The following is a 20,778-nucleotide window of genomic DNA, read 5'->3' as shown; positions in this document are numbered from 1 at the left end:
CTTTCTATGGATGGTTGCACTACTCTTGCAAATTTTATCTTATCTACGCTTCTCTCTTATCTTATTTAAACCATGATTCTTCCTAAAGGTATACTTGATGAGATTGAAAAATTGAGCAAAAATTTCCTTTAGAATAGCCAAAATTGTCCTGCCCCAACAATAAGGGGTGACCGACACAGGATGTGAACCACATCACATATCTTATAAGCCACAAATTTAAGGTTTATTTCATTTAATTAAAATGTAATTAGTTTTTACACTGACATTTTAACACTATTGATACCAATCATTATAATAATTATTTTAATATTTTGTAAAAATTTTGACATAACCTCCTTTGTAAATAGGATCTCTCAAAAATTCTGTATCGCAAAATTTTTCCTTAAACATTATGTTAATTAGGAGCTCGGCTCCTTTCAGCCAGCAGACAAAATGTATAATAAACTAAGGACTCTAATTATAAGTTATGTGGAGTACCTAATCATATATCTCATGACATAATACATAAATTTCATATTTACATCAATAAGACATATTTACAGAACAAGCCTACATTCTGTTCCGCAAACATCCATCATTGATAAGCAAGACGTACAACATTAATTATGCTATCTGAGGCCAAAATAATTTTCTAGTGAATAACGTCCTAACAATAAATAATTTAATATGAATAAAAAGAAAAGTTTAAAATAATCATGTAAATTAAAGAGACAATAATTTTCATAAAAAAATGTATAAACTTCAGAATAAAATAGCTCTATAAAATTTTGATTAAACCATTGAACTATTATAGCAAATGTTAATATCACTTGATTTTAAGATGTCACATAAATGAAACAAATACTTGTAAATAAATTATTAAATAAAAACCAATGGGATACAAAATACCAAATAATCAGATTAATAATTATAGGGACTTATCAGGATAATTAACAAATGTGGACACACAATCCATGAGAGTAAATAACTAAACGCTGCTTGTGTCATAAAAACAAACGTGGACACACAGTCTACGAGAGTAAGTAACCAAACGCAACCAAAGTCACGAAACAAATGTGGACACACAGTCCACGAGGGTAAGTAACTAAACGCAGTTGAAGCCATGAAACAAATGTGAGTATGATGCTCACGAATAACCATCCTTCTGTTCCACGTGCATTGGCCATCACACGGGGTTAGCACCTCCTATAAACACCCTATTATCTAGGTGTACCGTGGTGTGCTAAGGGCTAACAGAGCTACCATTAGCAACTAGTGTTTTGTATAAAGTCTCCTTGAAATTTATTTTCAAATATGCGAGAAAATCATCACTTTCAAAATAAAATTTTCTCTTCTCAATATCAAACTCGCATGAACTGTTTAAAACATCAATCCTTTTAAATATAAAAATTGACAACTAATATTTCATAAACTTCTTCACCAATTTTCAGGATTGTCTTTATTGAATAAAAGAGTATTAAAATTTATAAAAGCATTTTTCATCAATCTTGTAAGTATATATCATGATAATTTTAAGAGCTAAAGAAATTTAATCAAAAACAATAATCTATGTTAGAGAAACATATATTAATAAATGTAAATTTGCTGAAAATAATATTTGATAAAAGAAAATTTGCAAATATATAAATTGATTGGAACGTTATCCACTTAACTATAGTGCTTTCAAAGCTCAACTCACTTCTTACAACTCCAATTGAGCTACCCTTCACACAATTACCTTATAATATATAATAAGATCTTAATGAACTTTACTTTTGAACCAACAATTCTCTCTTTAGGAGAATTCACTCAAGCAGAATTAATAATTAGACTTTAAGTTTTAGCAACAAAATTACACATGAAGGTTTCTTCTTAGGCATTTTACCAAACATCTAATGTACAACATTCCGACCCATTTGATAAAACATTTAACTTGTAATTCTCTTGTCCCAACCATTTTCAAGCATCTAAATATGCCTTTTTAAAGTGATAATATACTTTATAAAATTCTAACTTTGTTACTCTCAATAATCTAGAGCTCAGATAAGATATCAATAACTTCCTACATAAACTCCCATGATAAAAACCCAATTAAATTTACAATTAACAATGTCAAAGCATTATCATTCATGTCACTAATTTCCTTTATAATACTTTAATCATACCAACCTATTTACTTGAGATAAAATTTTCTCTAAGTTTTTGCATCAAACACTTTAGGTGCATTATTCCAACCATGCAATTAAAATTTTTAATCTTCCAAACCTTTATCCAATAATTTATCAATAGCCATACTATCCCCAAGAATTTAACTAAATACATATGAATCCAAAACCAAATTCAATTCAAGCATTTTGTCAAACATCTCATGTGCATCCAGATTCAAACAAATACCAAGCCTCTTTTTCTTAATACCTTTTCAAACTTTCTCACTGTTAATATTTAGGTTAACTAATCTTCCTACTCATCATTCTTTCAAACAAATAATAATAATAAGCTCAATTAGAATTCAAATTCATAATATACCTAGCTTTCAAAATTTGAAAAATTCCAATTTGGCTAAACCTCTCTTCTTCTATTCGACATACACAGCAGCAAAGCAAGAGGAAAAATCACAATTTTTGAAATTTAAGAACACACATCCTAACAAACTCGTGACAAGAAGGGAGTTCAAAGCTCCTAAACTTTAATTAGCAGTGGAAGAAGTAAAAAGAGGAAACTAGTTGCATAACTGTTGGAGAAAAAAGAAGGTTTATCACACACCCACAAGGAAGCAAGGATTGAAGAGGAAGGAGTGGTCGAGGGAGATATTTCCAAAGGATGCTTTAGTAATGGACAAAACAGGGGAGAAAGAATTCTGATGCATCCACACTGTTACTCAAACAGAGGAGGAAGGAGAAGGTTGCGCGAGTATAATTCTGACACAATTACCAGTGGCTATTAGCTGAGTAAAGTAGGAAGGGTGATGCTGCAAAAGGAAAAGGGAAGGGAAATCGGTGCAGTACAGGGGAAGAGGGAAACTCACGGAAGCAGCAACAAGTGATGCACTCTAACATTCCCACATCGGCAACGTTGAAGTCTAAAGAGGAAGGATAGAGAATGCTATGGACATACTGGAATCAAAGAAGAGCAGAGGCGGTGGTTCTAGATTTTTCAAAAATGTAAAGGAGGAGAAGGAAAGAAAATGATGCATTTTTTGTGTGCATCTGACCAGCTGAGGAGAATATAAATATGAACCTTAGGAAATTGTAAAAATTACAAGAGAGGGCCCAATATTTTCTTCTAATTACAAGAGAGGGCACTTTAGTAATTTTTCCACAATCTTAAACTAAATGAAATTAATCTTTTTCAAAAAAAATTAAATGTTGGACTTTCAAGTAAGCTATTACACTAACTCACCCCTCTCTATTTGCCATAAAATTAATTTAAATAAAATATAAATTAGGAGGATTTTTTTAGGTCATTACAAAAATGATAGGAAAAAAATACATTTGATTGCTTAGGACACTGTTAAACTTAGTAAAAAAAGATAGTGGACTTAGGATAAAGGATTTGAAAAGGCAAAAGAAAGCTTTCATCATGAAACTTTATTGGGATATGATCACTAAACCAAATGCTTTGTGGGTGAAATGTTTACAGGCTAAATATAAATGTGGGGAGGATCATGTCTTTGATTAGGAAATATAAAAAAGAATCACAAATTTGGAAAAAGTATTATTGGTGTTTGGGATTCTTTCTCTAAAGGAGTTAATAGGAAAATAGATAATGACAAGTCCATAAATTTTTGGTGGCATAATTGGCTTGGCTGGGATAAACAACTTATTTACTTTGTCTTTACTAATGATAGATTCATAAATCATCATGACAGTTTGGCAAGTTTTAAGACCTAGGAAGGGCTATAGAATATGGATAGAATATACAATACCTTGCAACCTAGGTTATTAATGAAATTTTAAAGCATAAGTTTCTTAGGAGTAATTCTGATGATTCATTTTGATAGATAAATGTTTTTAAGGGTAACTTTTCTATTAAAGCTGCTTATGAGTTCCTTGAGCCTAAGGTTCAAGGTGTGATGAACAGCTTTTAGGGAAAACTATAAAAGTGGAAGATTCCTAAAAAAAAAATCTTCCATTAGCAAGTATATTAAGAGAGAATATTAACTAACTCTTATAGAGCTAGAAGAGGCCTATGCATGGATGATAGATGTCCTTATAAGTGTAACAGGAGTGAGAGTGTTATACACATATTGAGAGATTGTAAAATTTCCCAAGAGGTTTAGTCTTATTGCATAAATCTTAACCTTGTACAAAATTTTTTTGGTTTACCTTTGCAGGAATGGTTTAATTGGAATGTGAAAGTGAAAATTGCTATAGGAGATTTCAAAAAATGGCCCTGGCATAAAATCTTTAGTTTTATTTGTTAGGGTATTTAAAAGGCTAGATGCATATTCATTTTTCAAGGAAAGTTTACTTCTATCGCTGTGATCCTTTATATTTGCAAGCATGGGATCCTAGAAGATGAGGAAATGCAAGCACAATGTCAAAAGATATATTGTCTAGAGCCTTATGTCCAAGATTCATGAAAACCTCTACCCCATGATTTTCTTTGTCTTGATATAGACGAATCTGTTAATATACAAGGAAATGTAGCTTGTGCAGGGGTTCTACTTAACCAACAAAGAGAATGGATTCTTGGCTTTTCAAAAATGTATAGGTAAGGGCTCTTCTACTAAAGCTGAATTGGAAGGACTTAAAGTAGGATCACAGCTATGTCAAGATCATAAATTGGAAAAGATAAAGATCTACACTAATTCCTTAGAAGGACTACACTTAATAATGAGCAAACGTAATCTATCTTACCCTCTCATGTAGACTATATACCAAATACAAAGCCTTATTTGTAACTTGAAAGAAGTAGAACTGATTTTCTTATGATGTTAGTCTATTGGTTGTGCTGTTTGATTGGCTAGGAATGTGCATATGGTTGAGAAAGGATGGAGCCTTATGCTTCATGAACTGACTTTTTGTTAAGAAATTATGGCTAGTGATATGAGCTTATGCTCTAGCCATTAGGTTTTTTTTTAATTATTTCTGTTTCTCTTAGGCTTTGGCTTGCCATATGTATTCAAAAAACTGAAAGAAGAAACTAACAACTTAAAGCTGGCTGAAGTAAATGAAGATGACAACTTTTGAGAGTCATTGTATCTTGAGATGGGGTTTGGATTTGCTATGGGTTTTTGTGAAGTTTGTCATTCTCTTGTTCTCATCAAAGCATCAAAACATAAATTTTTTAGTGGGTGTTTTCACAAAAAAGAGTTTTTCCAATTTCTAAAATTTAACATCATTGGACTTAAGTTTAACAAGTTTTGATTTTGACATTGATCCTCAATAGGTCCTACCATTTCAACTTGAGACATTACATATGAGTAACACAAGTATAGGGCCTAATGTTCTAAAATGGCTATATACACAGCAGTCTCTAAAAGATCTAGACATTTCTAGATTAGGAATCTCAACAATTGATGCAAATGTGTTTTGGAGCTTTATGGCAAGAATTGATTCTGTTAATCTGTCACACAACTTGATTAGTAAAGACATATCTAATGTCATGCTGTTAGCCAATATCTCTCACTTTGATGCATCTCACAATTCTTTGTCAGGATCTATTTTCTCATTATTTTGCCAAGACGGGGAAAGGAATTTGAATCATTTGGACTTTTCACATAATGATTTGAGTGGGGAACTTCCTGATTGTTGGTTCAATTATAAACATTTACAATACCTTATTTTGAGGAGTAATAGGCTAATAGGTGAAGTTCCTCCCTCAATGGCTTCATTGATTGGTCTTATGCTCTTTGATTTGAGTGATAACAAATTCCTTGGCAAATTTTCATTAGACTTGTCAAATTGGAAATTTTCGGAACATCTTTTCCTAAAGTGAAACAAATTTTCTAGAAGTCTACCAAACATGATGCCAGAAGATATGAGAATTATCAAATTGAATGCCAACAAATTTATAGGAAGTATTCCATCACAATGGTGCAACCTTTCTCTTCTTAGGGTACTTGATCTTTCTAATAATAAGATTTTTGGATCAATAGCTCATTGCCTAAGTAACATCATACATCTATTTGGTGGATTTACGTTGATGCCAGATGAAATAAAGTTAGTTATTAAAGGAAGAGAATATAGTTATGATGAAGAACATGAATTCTAGATTAAGATTATTGATCTTTCCAATAACAACTTGTCTGGAGAAATTCCTAAAGAATTGTTTAATTTGACTCTAATGTTGTCACTAAACTTATCTAGAAACCATTTGAGTGAAAAAATTCCTAAAGAAATTGGAGCCATAAAAAATTTGGAAACTCTTGATCTCAGTTACAATAAGCTTTTTGGAGACATTCCTCACACCATATCTAATATTTCATTTTTGGGATGTTTGAATGTCTCATACAACAATTTCACTGGACAAATTCTATTAGGAACCCAAATTCAGAGTTTTGATGCTTGGAGTTTTGTTGGGAATCTTGAACTTTATAGAGATCCTCTTCCAAAGAAGTGCAATATAAAAGAGGAAACTCACAACTCAAAGATTGCTGATGGAAATGAAGATGATAACTTTCTAAAGTCATTGTATCTTGGGATGGGAGTTGGATTTGCAGTGGGCTTCTGGGGAGTATATGGTTCTCTCTTCCTCATCAGAGCATGGAGACACGAGTTTTTCAGTGGTTTTATCATTTGGCAAATCAACTTTTTGTTAATATGGTCCTCTGTTTCAAAAACTATGGTTAAACATGAGGAACAAATTGCACTTGAGGTAACAAGTTAGCTGCTATATTTTTTATAAGTATTTTTAAAAGAATGTTTATTTTCCTCTCTTTTCTTTTTCTTCTTAACTGATATGTGTTATATTACTTATGGTTCAATATGTTCTCTCTATGGGATGCAAGTGCAATAGGAAGCATAGAATTCAATACTATTTAGCATGGAATTCAAATCTTGATTTCTGCTTCAAGCAACTGGAAGCATTGCTTCGGATTCATATTGCCATGGCCTCTTATGTTTCCTTTTTAATGTCCTTTCAACATCTTAGCTATACTGAATAGCGGAGAATAAAAGAGATTTTGTAATAATAATTATAATTAAGGAGAATCGTACTGCAAACCCTAAAATAGCAAAAAATTTCACTTTAAACCCAATATATTCTGATATTGCACTGCAGGCTCAAAGAGCCCTTATTCCAAATATTCTTGAGAGTGAAAGCACAATTTTGTCCTTATGTAATTTGAAAATTCAGATCATGTATAACATAATGTCTATGGAATAATGTCCATAGATGCATAACATAACGTCTATCATGTCCAGTTGATCTATAAGTTAAAATAAAGTCATGATATTTATGAATTTTCAACACAATGTCCATGCATGTCCAGTTGATCTATATGTTAATTAAAATAAAGTCACATAGAGCATGTATAACAAAATGTTCATGGATGCAAAACACAATGTTCATAAATTCTCAATACAATATCCATATATATCCACATATGGACATTTAGTTGAGAATATATGAACATTGTATTGTACATCCATGGGCATTGTGTTATATATTGTGTGCATCACTTGTACATTTTATTAAACCTACTAATTAATTAGACATGTATGGACATTGTGTTGTGCATGATCTGTGTTTTCAAATCAAATAAGGGCAAAATTGTACTTTCACTCCTAAAAAATTGCAACAAGAGCCTTTAGACTTGTAGTGCAATAGTAAAATCTATTAGGCCTACAGTGCAATTTTTTGCTCTTTTGAAACTTGTAGTGTGATTCCTCCTTATAATTACTTGTGTATGTGTGTTCTCATGCATATGCTGTGTGAAGAAACTTTTAAGTTGAATGATATTTTTCCATTTAAAAATGTAAGGTATTTTTTGAGGAGTTGAATGTTAAAAAATATAAGGCATTTTTAGTTTTCCAATGTATAATCATTATCTTTTTTCCAAAAGTGCCCCTATCGAGTAAATTATTTTATATTTATTTTAGAATGAAATACCCTATTAAATAGGAATAAATATGAAAAGATAGAGTTAGTTTAAAGATAAGTAATTACTTTATTGGGGAATAAAATTCAATTAAAAATACCTTATATTTTTGAACAGATGGAGTATCTGATAAATGTATGGTTGTGCTTTAAACTTTAATCATTTTCTCTTTCAATTAATAGACTGTCATTTTATAATTATGTTACTTGTAATAATTCAAAAATTTTAGTAAAAAATTATATTAAAATATTTTGATTGTATTTTTATTGATTCTTGCTATAGATATAAAAAGAGGCAATATTGGCCAAGAAGTAATTGTGTTGACAATTCTTCCATCATGTCCTTGGTTCAAATCCTGTGCATGCAAGAGAGAAGTCTCCCTGTGTAACACCCTAAATTTTTCACATTTACTTTTTACAAATTATAGTTTAATTATTATAAATATTATGTTATGGATATCCATAACTTATAGCTTTTAAGATTCTTTTACCCTTAATATCCTCATGAATGGGATGAAAGGGGTTTTTTAGTCTTAATAACTTATAACCTTCAAAGGTTACATAACGTAACATTATATGCCTTTTTATATCTTTGTAACATTAAGGTAGGATTTAAATGGTTAGAGGCCTATAAATACAAGTAATGTCCAAAGCATATGTACACTAGTGAATAAGAATTTTTCTCCATTGTTTTATCTCTATTTCTTATATTGTCTTATTCTTCTCTACTCTTCATATGAATTATATTTTACAACACATTACCGGCACGAATTGGCTCTAAAAATAAGGTATGAGCTTTTAGTTAGATTAATGTATTATGATATTCTATACATAATTATATCTTATATTATTGTTCTATTAACATTCATGATTATGTTGTTCTTATATTTTATTGTTTTATTTTCCTATCATTTCATTTTCTTAGTTACAAAGTAATTTTACATTTCTCCATTTTATTTATTTAAAAATAATCATGTGATTCATGATTTAATTTAATCAAGTCTCATTTACCATCCATTGCTTTATTTTTATCATTTACCATCCATTGCTTTATTTTTATTATTTGTTATTTTATATTTTTATGAAGATTGATATAGTTATGTTTCTTTCTTTATATTTATGTATTTGATGTCTTCTTCTTCTTCTTCTTTTTCATCATCATCATCATCATTCATTTCTTTATTATTTATTTATTATTATTTTATTCCTCCATTAAATTAATACTATATATACACTTTGTGTTTGTTTATGTGTGTGTGTGTGTTGATCAATTTATATTGTTAATATAATTTGTTTTATTTGTTGATATCATATGAATTGTTTGCTTTATCTATCAATTATTTTCTTTATTGCATTTCTTTATCTTCATTATGCTTGATTTGTTTAGTAAGTTTGGTTATTTATATTTGTATTTCTTTATATTGTGCCTCTTTATCTTGTGTTTTATTATAAATTATATTTTATAATCTATTTATGATTATTTATTGTTTTAGCATATGTGCGTGAATTATTTTTTTAGTATAATATTTATTTATTATACTTTATTTATTAATTTTATCATAATTCTAATTACTATTATTATTTTAGTTTGAATCATGGCAAATCTTATCAAACTTGAATGTACAACTCTTGATAAGGCCAAGGCAATGACATTCCTTTATCATCATCTTCATGAAGGGTTAAAAGCTAAGTACCTTATAATAAAAGATTCACTGGAATTATGGATTAACCTAAAAGAAAGGTATGACCATCAAAAAATAATAATTTTACCTAAAGCTTGATATGAACAAATGCATTTGAGGTTGCAAGATTTTAAAATTGTAAGTGAATATAATTCAGCGGCTTTTAAAATAAGTTCTCAATTAAAATTATGTGGTGAAAAAATAAATAATGAGGACTTGTTAAAGAAGACATTTTCAGCTTTTTACCTATAAGAACTGTATTTTTATGATTTATTTTATATAAAAAATTAAAAATCTATTTCTTAATTTTTTGATTATGATTATTTTTTTTTTCTCTTCTATTTTTATTACTTAAATTATCAAGATAAATTGTATTGTTATTTTCTAATACTGTCGGTAATTAAATTAGTTACTTGTTTTCTATTGCATATATTTTTGGTTATCATTTTTACGTACTGTTATTATCTGAGGATGTTATTCATTGAAATTTTTTTTAGTATTCAGACAATAGAAGTGGACTTGATTTTCAATAAGTCTCATAAGACTCCTTGAGATAAGAAGTATTTGTTGCTTTGTTCACATTGTGGATTAATGTAAGTATTTAAGTATTTTTGTTTTGTTTTATATTCATTGCTTGAGATTTTGCCGAAATTTTTATAGCAAATTTGAATATTTTATTAATATTAATAGTTGTTTAATACAATTGACAATTATATGATGAGATTGGATAATGAATATGGTAGACATTATATGAGTTGGGTTTATGAAATATGAATTTGCTTATATTTCAGTCAATTACACTTTGAAAGTTTAAGGTGTGACATAACTGAATTAAATTTATTATCTTACAATAATTAATTTTTTTACGTGTGATTTTAACATAATTCTTTTTACTTTTTTTTTTTCTTTTCCCTCCTTTTTTGAGGCTCGTTTTCGAGGCTCTTAGTGAATTTTGTCTAATATGAGCCCCATTAACGGTTAGATAAACATATTTATTTATTAATTTTTGATGGAATATAAATTTAAAATTGTTAATTTAAATTTTAACAATTCAGACAGGAAAAGTAGGTGCCCGTAGCAGATACTAAATCCAAATCCTTTGATAGTTAGTCCATATTTTCAACCGTACGCATACTTTTTTGCAATGTTCAAACAATTCGGCGGTGGAATTGACTTAGAAGATAGGGAAGGAACCTGGCTTGCGGGTACACGAAACTTTATGAGGAAGACTTTTCAAACATAATAAATATGTGTGCCCCTTTTGCTGAAAATTGTAGTGTTCGTGATATGTGATCATGATATGTATTTATATCACACAAACTATTTTCTCATTTTTGGTGGCATTCATGAAAGGTTGTGTTTTTGACTTTTGGCCTTTTATTCATATTTTGAAATAATTTGATTTTAAAATAGTCCGAAGTTGATGTTTTAAGTCCTAAAGTGTCATATTCCCGAAATATGAACCAGCCCTGCCTTTTCAAGCGTCAAAAGATTTGGGTGCGGAATTTTTCCCCCCTTATTTTCTAGTGTAATAGCCGCAGAAATAAGATAAAAAAGGTATGTATCACTCATAACAAGTGGAGAATGGACTTTTCAACCATAAATAATTTTGAGTTGATTTGGAAGGAAGATTATATTTGAGCATTTTGGACTATGATAGTGGCGATATTATTGTTGTGTTTGTTGACTGTTTTGTATATTAGCTAGTTGTCAGATGACATATTAAAGTTGACTGGTGAAATTAATTTCCCTACTCATTCCAAGAATGAGTGCCAGGAGGAGCACATGATCAGATTTGAATAATTCAAATTTAAATTTAAATGGTTCACATTTAAAGTATTATTATATATTTTTATATTATATTTATTAAAATAAAATTTATAAAATAATCTTAATAATTTTTTTATTTTTCATTTGGTCTAGATTTAATTTAGAGGATTCAATTTAATATTAAAATTTTTATAACTGATGTAGATTAATTTAGAGGATCCAATTTTTATAATCTTAATATACATTAATCATAAAAATTTTAATATTAAATTGGATCATCTAAATTAAATCTAGACTAAATTAAAAATAAAAAATTTATTAAAATTATTTTATAATTTTATAAATTTTTATTTAATAAATATAATATAAAATAATATTTAAAATTTGGACTGTTTAAATTAAAATCTAAATCTAAATGATTTAAATCTCATTTAAGAACGGGCACATGCACATGCTAGGGAAACGATCCCGGCGGGGAATAGGGTGCTCCCTTTAAATCAAGAACAACATTCATGCATGTGTGTGCGTAAAAACTAAAAAGAGAAGCCTTGGTCAAGGAAAGGGATATGACGTGAGCTATCACTATTTTAATGCATTTGAATATTAATTTGTATTTAGTTCAGCATTTCTAGGACATATATACCAGTAAAAACAGCATATATATACATACCAGTAAGGACTTCATCATCGTGTTCATATTCTACAGAAACAACTGTGATGGTGAGCTTCACTTCACGAGTTTCATTTACTTTGTTGCTGCTTCTGCTATTTGCAATGACATTCAATAGAAAAATATTTAGCACAAGCAGCTCGCTGGTTCGTTGCAATGAGAATGATCAAAGACTACTTTCAATCTTCAAAAAGGAGTGGTAGATCCTTTAAACCGACTCTCCTCTTGGAATACTGAAGAAGATTGTTGTTTATGGGAGGGAGTTCAATGTGACATCACCACTGGCAGAGTCATGGATCTTTCTCTATCTGATCGTGGATTACAAGGTGAGATTAATCTGTGTCTCCTTCAGATTCAATTTCTCAAGTACTTGAACTTGAGCTACAATCACTTCAAAACTGTGAGTATTTCACCATGCCAAGTCTCCCAATCCCCAACACATAGATTCCACAATCGATCACTTGCTACTGTGTCAACTCAACAAGAAAATTTTTCTGCTACTATACATTACCTTGACTTCTCATATAATTATGATTTAGTCATAAATGATCTTCATTGGCTTTCTCAGATTTCTTCATTAAAATATCTTGATCTCAGTGCTGTTGATATTGGAAGTGAAGCCAAATGGCTCCAACATACGGGAATGCTTCCTTTGTTGTCTGTGTTGCGCTTGAGTGGTTGTCGGCTGAGACATTTTCCATCCCTCAACTATGTTAATTTTACATCACTTGTAACTCTTGATCTTTCTGACAACCATATCAACTCACTGTTGCTTGCTTCGTTCTTCAATGTCACCAAAGACATCTCTGTTCTTGACCTCGGCTCGAACAATTTCTATGGTCAAATACCAATAGCCTTATTCAAGCTTCCTTACTTAAAAAGGTTAAGCTTGAGGTATAATCAACTCAGAGGATCACTTCCAGATTGGTTAGATCGGCATGAACATTTGCAATATTTTGATATCTCTGAAAATTTGATCTCTGGTCCAATTCCTTCATGTTTTGGAAACCTTTCTTCCTTAGTTTTCTTGGATCTATCAAGGAATCAATTAAGCGGCAATCTTCCAATAAGCTTTGGACAAGTCCATAGCCTGAAATATTTAATCATCCGAGGCAATTCCTTCATGGGTGTCCTCGCAGAAAAGAATTTCGCCAATCTCTCAAGATTAACATATTTGGACTTAAGTTCAACTGGTTTCAAATTTCACTTTGATCCCAATTGGGTCCCACCATTTCAACTTGAGTCTCTGGATGTGAGTAACACAAGTCTAGGTCCTAATCTTCCAGCATGGCTATATACACAACGGTCACTACGAGGACTAGACATCTCTACATGTGGGATAGCAAATATAGATGAAAATGTATTTTGGAGCATTGTTTCAAGAATTCATAGTGTCGATCTATCAAACAACTTGATCAGTGGAGACATATCCGATGTGACATTACACTCATCATCTATTTCTTTAGACAACAATAATTTCACAGGAAGCCTCCCACACATATCATCTGACGTATTCTATGTTTCAGCATCGAACAATGCTTTCTCAGGATCTATATTCCCATTGTTGTGTGATAGTAATGCAACAGAAGTGTATCACTTGGATGTATCGCACAATCATTTAACTGGAAAACTTCCTGATTGTTGGACCAATTGGAAACAATTAGATCACCTTAACTTGGGGAGCAATAAGCTAACAGGTGAAATTCCTCCCTCAATGGCTTCATTGAATCATCTGCAGGGATTGAATTTGCAGAATAATAATTTTTTTCGGCAAATTTTCATTGGACTTGTCGAACTGGACGAATTTGGTTTACCTCTTTCTAGAGCGAAATAAATTTTCTGGAAGTTTGCCAAATTTGCAGCAGAAAAATTTGGTGGTTATTCAATTAAGAGCCAACCAATTTACGGGTAATATTCCATCTCAAATATGCAGCCTCTCAACTGTCAGAGTACTAGATCTTGCCGATAATATGCTTTCTGGACCCATACCTTATTGCTTATATAACATCATGAATTCATATCCTACTGATGATATTTATCCGATAGAGGCAGCGAACTTGGTCTCTAGAGGCAGAGAATTGAATTATAATGATGCTTTTATAGTTAACAGTATTGATCTCTCTTCTAACAACTTGTCTGGAGAAATTCCTAAAGAATTGTTTGGGATGACTCAATTGTGGTCCTTGAACTTATCTCGAAACCAATTGACAGGGAAGATCTCTAAAGAAATTGGAAGCATGAAAAATTTGGAATCGCTCGATCTCAGCTTCAATAAACTTTATGGAAAAATTCCTTCGACAATCTCTAATTTGTCTTTTCTTGCTTATTTGAATTTATCATACAACAATTTCAATGGAGAAATTCCTTTGGGAACCCAAATTCAAAGTTTTGAATTGTGGAGTTTTGTTGGCAATCTTGAACTTTGTGGAGATCCTCTTCCAAAAATCTGCCACAAGAAGGAAGAAACCGACAACTCAAAGCTAGATGAGGAAAATGAAGATGACAACTATACAAAGTCATTGTATCTTGGGATGGGAATCGGATTTGCAGTGGGCTTCTGGGGAGTTTGTGGTTCTCTCTTCTTCATCAGATAATGGAGACACAAATTTTTCAGATTGTTTGGTCATCTGGTGGATCAGCTTTATGTTTTTGTGACCCTCAGGTTCAAAAGTTTCCATTGAACATCAAGAACATTCTGTGATGTTGAGGTAATGATTAGCTATCATATAATATTAAGAAAACAAACTGTTGTCTTTTATATTTCTTTTTATTCATCATCATGCCAAATGAATCATAACTTATTTCGTTTTATCTTCTTTTTCCTGTTCAATATGTTCTGTCCGCGGCATGCAAGTGCAGCAAGAAGTAGCAAGTTTATTTGGTACAATGAGTGTGGAGCCTGGTTTAGTTTTACATGTCATATCTCTATCTTAAATTTGTGAATTGATGAAGGAAGAGTTTACGTAATAATAGTTATTAGAGTACATGCAAGAGTTCTCATGCCACATATCATTGTATTTTGAACCTTTTATCTTTTTTCTCTTGAATGAAATGCTCCTCTCTTTCAATTCAAATTTATCTGAACCATTGAAGAAACAGAGTTTGTAATGTGGGTTCACATTTTATTTGGCTCGATGTGCCTTAACTGGATGCGTCAGGTGTGTTCGGATTTGAAAGCTTAGGAAATTTATTATCTATAAATGTTAGAGGAACATTTTGAAGATGACCCGACATTGAGGAGAATCTAGTAGAAGCTTATTCTTCTGCATTTCGAAGAAGACGATTTTGATTGAAATAGACTTATTTATAAATAAGCCCCTCAAAATTATAGTTAAATCCTTTAAGACTTAAGTGTAATTTAAATTTAAAGTACAAAGACAATAATAACTCATGTCAAAAGTACATTACATCAAAAAAAAATTTATAATTATTTTATCAGTAATTTACAATTATTATTTCAAATTTTTATAACTATAACTTTACATATCAAATAGTTAAATTGATCATGCCTTACAAGTTTGATCTAATTATATACAAGTATCTCATTAGTAATTTACAATTATCATTTCAACATTTTACAACAATAACTCCATATATTTTATAGTTAAACTGATTATGTATTGACAATAAAGTTTAGAATTAATTGTTTACAACTATCATATTAATAATTTACAACTCACACTTCAATATTTTACAATCATAACTACAGTATTTTTAATAGGGATAATATTGTTTTTGTACTTCAAATTCAAATAACACTCAAATTTTAAGAGACTTTTCTGTGGTTATTAAATTTCATAGAACTTATTTATATATAAATATGCTCCACAAGATTTATACATAAATTTTCCAAATAATCTATGAATTTCCTAGACGTAGCTACATATTAAGTAACCAAATTAAAAAATAAAAGTAATTAAACTATGTCTATAGCTGTTAGCTTTGCATGCGGAGTCAAACATGGCGTTCTGTGACGTACAATGGAAATATTGGGAAATTATTATTCACTTTCATTTAAAAAAGAATAGCAATTCCACCGTTCAATTCATCAAAGCATTTTCAAATATTCATATATTAAGTTTAATTTTTTAATTTTTAAAAACATGATTGAAACAAAAAAAATTATTTGAAATTAATGATGTTAAAGTTAATGACAAAAAAGATACTTTTTAAAATTAAGAACTGAACTAAAATTTATATAAAATTAGAGGATCAGAAGCATACTTCAGCCTTATTTTATATTGGGCAAGATACATAACATTATATACTTAATATACTTTTATTCAACCAAATCAAAACAAGTGAGTTTTAATGTGTTGATAATATTAATAATATAATTTGTTATAGAATAAATAATCTATCAAGGATACATGTTTTAATTTAATTGAAAAACAAGTGTTTTAGATAGCTAAATATATACTCCCCCCATTAAAAAGTTTAAGTCATTTTTAAGAAATTAAATATTAAAAATATAAAGTATTTATAGTCTTTCGAGATGTAATAATTACTTTTTTTAAAAAAAAGTGCCCCTATTGATAATAACTTTATATTTATTGTAGGGTGTTTAATAGAGTAAATAAGAAAAGATAAGTTAGTTTGAAAGTAGGTAATTACTTTATTGAAAAGTAAGATTTGATTAAAAATGCCTTACATTTTTTAACGGGGAGTAAGTTTTCACCTTTTTTTTTGTTACTGTTGGGTACTAGGATCTGTACATGCATTTTATGTACATGGAATAAATGAGTAATCTAAGATTCTAAGTTATATTATTGGATGATCTTATCTAACATTTTCTAATTAATTTATCTAATAAATAAAACAATCCCATTATAAGTTAGGATGATATAATTTTATTGGAACTTAATCATCCCATATCAATCGATTTATTCACCACATTTATAAGGATATGTTGTTTTAGGCTAATAATACAGCCAAAACTTAGAATTAGTATAGTTGCAAATTCCATCAATTTGGAACTTTAATACAAATCATATCCAATGGTTCTAATGTGGACTTCACGAAACACAGTTTTCCCCAAACCAGATCCTGAGCAAAATTTGTGTTTCTGATTTGAAAACAGAGTCTATTCTCATTTGCTTCTAAGTTGTGTTATTCTTCGTGTGAATGTTTGAGTCAGAATGTTTTTAATAAGATGAGGGAAACAAGAAGAGAAGAGCCAGAGCAGAGTCAGGGACACTAACAAATGCATGGAAGACCGACAAGACCAACAATGCTCTGTCTCATTCTCCCTTCTTCGCTAATATCATTAAAGCAATATGATTTTGCTCAAAATCTTGTGGTGTTGGCTTAGTACTAGGTGATTATTTGCACTTTGATCCTAATTAGGTCTCCCCCCATTTCAACTAAACATTTTGCTTCAGTAAATACAGGTTTAGGTCCCAATTTTCCAGCATGCATGGCTATGTACACAACGGTTGGCTTCAAGATAAGAGATTTCAAACATTGATGCAGATATATTTTGGAGTTTTGAAGCACGAATAGATGGTGTGAACTATCAAGAAAAACGATCAATTGTTTGTAACCTAATTAACCATCTCCAAATTAATATTCAAATGCCAACAAAAATGGCCTAGATAAACTCATACTATCGTAGACTCGCACTAATAAATAGCTATTATTAGACTTCAAAGCCATCAATGCTCTGTCTCATTCTCCCCTGTTTCATGACGTCCGGCGAAGAACTTGTGTAATGTCTGTGATGAAGCCCACTTGTCCCACTTTGTCTCCTCCTTCGTGAATATAATTGAAGCAATAAAATTTTATGCTGTGTCATGGATTGAATCCATTAGTTGCTGGCTTCATGGATCTAAGGCTACTGAATAACAGAGCATGAACTCTTAAAAAAAAAAAAAAAGGTGGGGAGTAAAAGTTCGAAGTTCGAAACAATTTTTGTCTTTTTTTCACTGTTAAAGTTTGCATGGTAAAGTTTGCAAGGTTATATAAAACAGCGTGTACGGGTGGTGTGTAATTACAACTAATCAAAAAGTGAGTTGATCCCCAGTTCAACTTTCTTTTCTTTTCTTTTTTTTCTCCCTCGTCGTTAGTAAGTCCATATTTCCAACTCTACATCTACTTCTTGAAATGTTCGAACAATTCATCTGTGGAAATTGAAACAGAAGATAAGGATGAAATCTGGTTTGTGGGCGCCATTAATGAGCAGACGAAAATTTCGGAGGAAGACTTTTCAAACGTAATACTTATGTGTGCCTTTTTGCTCAAAATTTTTTGGTGTTCGTTTATACTTCTTCTCCGTCCTTATATATAAAATATTTTTAATCAAATAATATAAATTAAAAAATTTTATTATTTAATAAAAAGCATAACAACATTCAATTTTATCCTAATTATTATAAATAAAATAAATTTTTTCAAAGTAAATTAATGAAAGTATTTATTTATTTTTTCAATTTAATAAGGATGTAATGGTCTATTCATTAAAAAAATACTAATAATTCCTTATATTTGGGATAAAAAAATTCTAAAAAACTTAATATAAGAACGCAGGAAGTAGGTGATATGCGATCATGAATGCATGTATATCACATAAATAGATGTGACTGGAAAGGTTCAAAAGACTTGAAATTATCAAAAGACTTGACAAGCATGTTATTTCTAATTGTATATATAAATTATTTCTAACATTTTTATTAGAATGAAGAAAAATTTTAAAGTTTCATTAATTTATCTAAAACCTTGATAAATTTTCAATTTTACTTCTAATAAATATACATACTTTAGTAATAAAATACTTTATTATTTAATAACTTTTTTAACTTTTGATAAAGCAAAAGAGTAAAGATAAACACAATCATTGAGGTTTGAGGTGCTTTATAAATAAGATCAATATAAATATTCTCTTTATCTTATAAATATGATTAGAGTGGTATGCAATATAGGTAAGGGGGGCTTCGCAACTTGTATATACCATGTAAAGACTTTGTGGAGATTATTCTACTCAAATGAAACACAATGAGGAGCTTCCTTTCACAAACTTCATTTGTGGTGGTGTTGTTTCCATTGGCAACAACACTCAACAGAAACTTATGCAATATAGGCAAGGAGGTTGGTGCATTGAGAATGATAAAAAAAAAAAAAAACTTTTGATCTTCAAGCAAGGACTGGCAAATTCTTCAAACCAACTCTCCTCATGGACTAGTCTAGAAGATTGCTGTTTATGGGAAGGAGTTCACTGTGGCAACTTCACAGGAGAGTTAGAAAGCTTGATCTAGCAAATCAAACATTACAATTTGAGATTGATCTATCTCTACTTCAACTTGAATTTCTCAACTATTTGGATTTGAGCGATAATTTTTTCACGAGTGTGTGTATTCCACCATGCCAAGTCTCTAAATTTCCTCTATATAGAGACAAATCGAACAACCAATCATCAGCCAATTTTTCTGCTCCTCTTCATTACCTTGACTTTTCAAATAATATAATGGAATGTCATTAAACGATCTTTATTTGCCTTCTCAACTTTCCTCATTAAAATATTGGAAGTGAACCCAAATGGCTCCTGTATATGGCTATGCTGCCTTCACTATCTCAATCGTACTTGTGAGTCAGGAGATTTTCCATCCTACAACTTTGTCAATTTTACGTCTCTTAAAACTCTTTAAGCTTTTTGGCAACAATATCAGCTCAGAATTACCTAATTCATTCTTCAATGTCACCGAAGACATCTCTGATGTTGACCTTGGTTACAACAATTTCTATGGTCGATTGCCAATAGCCTTGTCCGAGCTTCCAAAACTAAGTTATTTATTGTTGAACAATAATAAATTAGAAGGATCAATGCCATCTTTTGCTGGAAATCTTTCTTCTTTAGTTTCCTTTGATATGTCATATATACAATCTCTTGAGTGGCAATCTTCCGGAAGCCCTCGGTCAACTCCATAACTTCAATTATTTGAGGTAATTCCTGGGCGGGTGTCCTTTCAGAAATTTTTTTTGCCAACCTATCAAACTTAAAATCATTGGAGTTGAGTTCAACTGGAACTGGTTTCAAATTTGACTTTGATCCTAGTTGGGTCCCTCCATTTCAACTCAGACATTTCTATTCAGAAAATACAAGCTCAGGTCGCAATTTTCCAGCATGGCTATATACACAACGTCTTTAGAAGCGCTTCGGATTCCTAGATCTGAGATTTCGAACATCGATAAGAATATATTTCGGAGCTTCATAGCAAGAATTGATGAAGTTGAACTATCAAACAACTTGATGAGTGGAGACATATCCAATGTGAAAATATACTCAAAATATGTCCATTTAGACTATAATAATTTCACTGGCGGCCTCCTACACATATCAGCAAATGTCGTTGAGTTTCGAGCATCACATAACTCCTTCTCATCAGGATCTATTTTCCCGTTGCTATGCCCCAGAGAGAGTAATAGGGAAAACATGCTGTCTACTTTGGATATATCATATAATCATTTCACTGGAGCACTCCCTGATTGCTAGGTCAAATGCGAACGATTAGAATATCTTAATTTGAGGATTAATAAGCTATATGGTAAAGTTCCTCCCTCAATGGATTTATTTGAAAATCTTCATTGATTGTATTTGTCTGATAATAGTTTCTTTGGCATCTTTTCATTGAATCTGTCACG

The 20,778-nt window shown here is 30.6% G+C and overlaps 2 protein-coding genes across 2 annotated transcripts; both read left to right on the top strand.

Annotated features, from left to right (window-relative positions):
• The first annotated feature begins 6,267 nt into the window (after positions 1-6,267).
• LOC129317231 (receptor-like protein EIX2) lies at positions 6,268-15,177 on the top strand. The gene is made up of 5 exons (XM_054961600.1): positions 6,268-6,798; positions 12,384-12,470; positions 12,713-13,734; positions 13,898-14,852; positions 15,004-15,177. The coding sequence occupies exons 1-4, from the start codon at positions 6,268-6,270 to the stop codon at positions 14,736-14,738; spliced, it is 2,481 nt and encodes an 826-aa protein (XP_054817575.1). The 3' UTR covers positions 14,739-14,852; positions 15,004-15,177.
• A 4,497-nt stretch (positions 15,178-19,674) lies between these two features.
• On the top strand, positions 19,675-20,064 carry LOC129317230 (LRR receptor kinase SERK2-like). The gene has a single exon (XM_054961598.1). It carries the CDS (start codon positions 19,675-19,677, stop codon positions 20,062-20,064), a length of 390 nt encoding a protein of 129 aa, XP_054817573.1.
• Positions 20,065-20,778: the final 714 nt, after the last annotated feature.

Source organism: Prosopis cineraria, unplaced genomic scaffold, assembly GCF_029017545.1.
Source record: "Prosopis cineraria cultivar Desert tree isolate PC_DT_omini unplaced genomic scaffold, ASM2901754v1 PC8, whole genome shotgun sequence".
Classification (NCBI taxonomy): domain Eukaryota; kingdom Viridiplantae; phylum Streptophyta; class Magnoliopsida; order Fabales; family Fabaceae; genus Prosopis; species Prosopis cineraria.
This window is presented reverse-complemented; position numbering and strand designations above follow the sequence as displayed.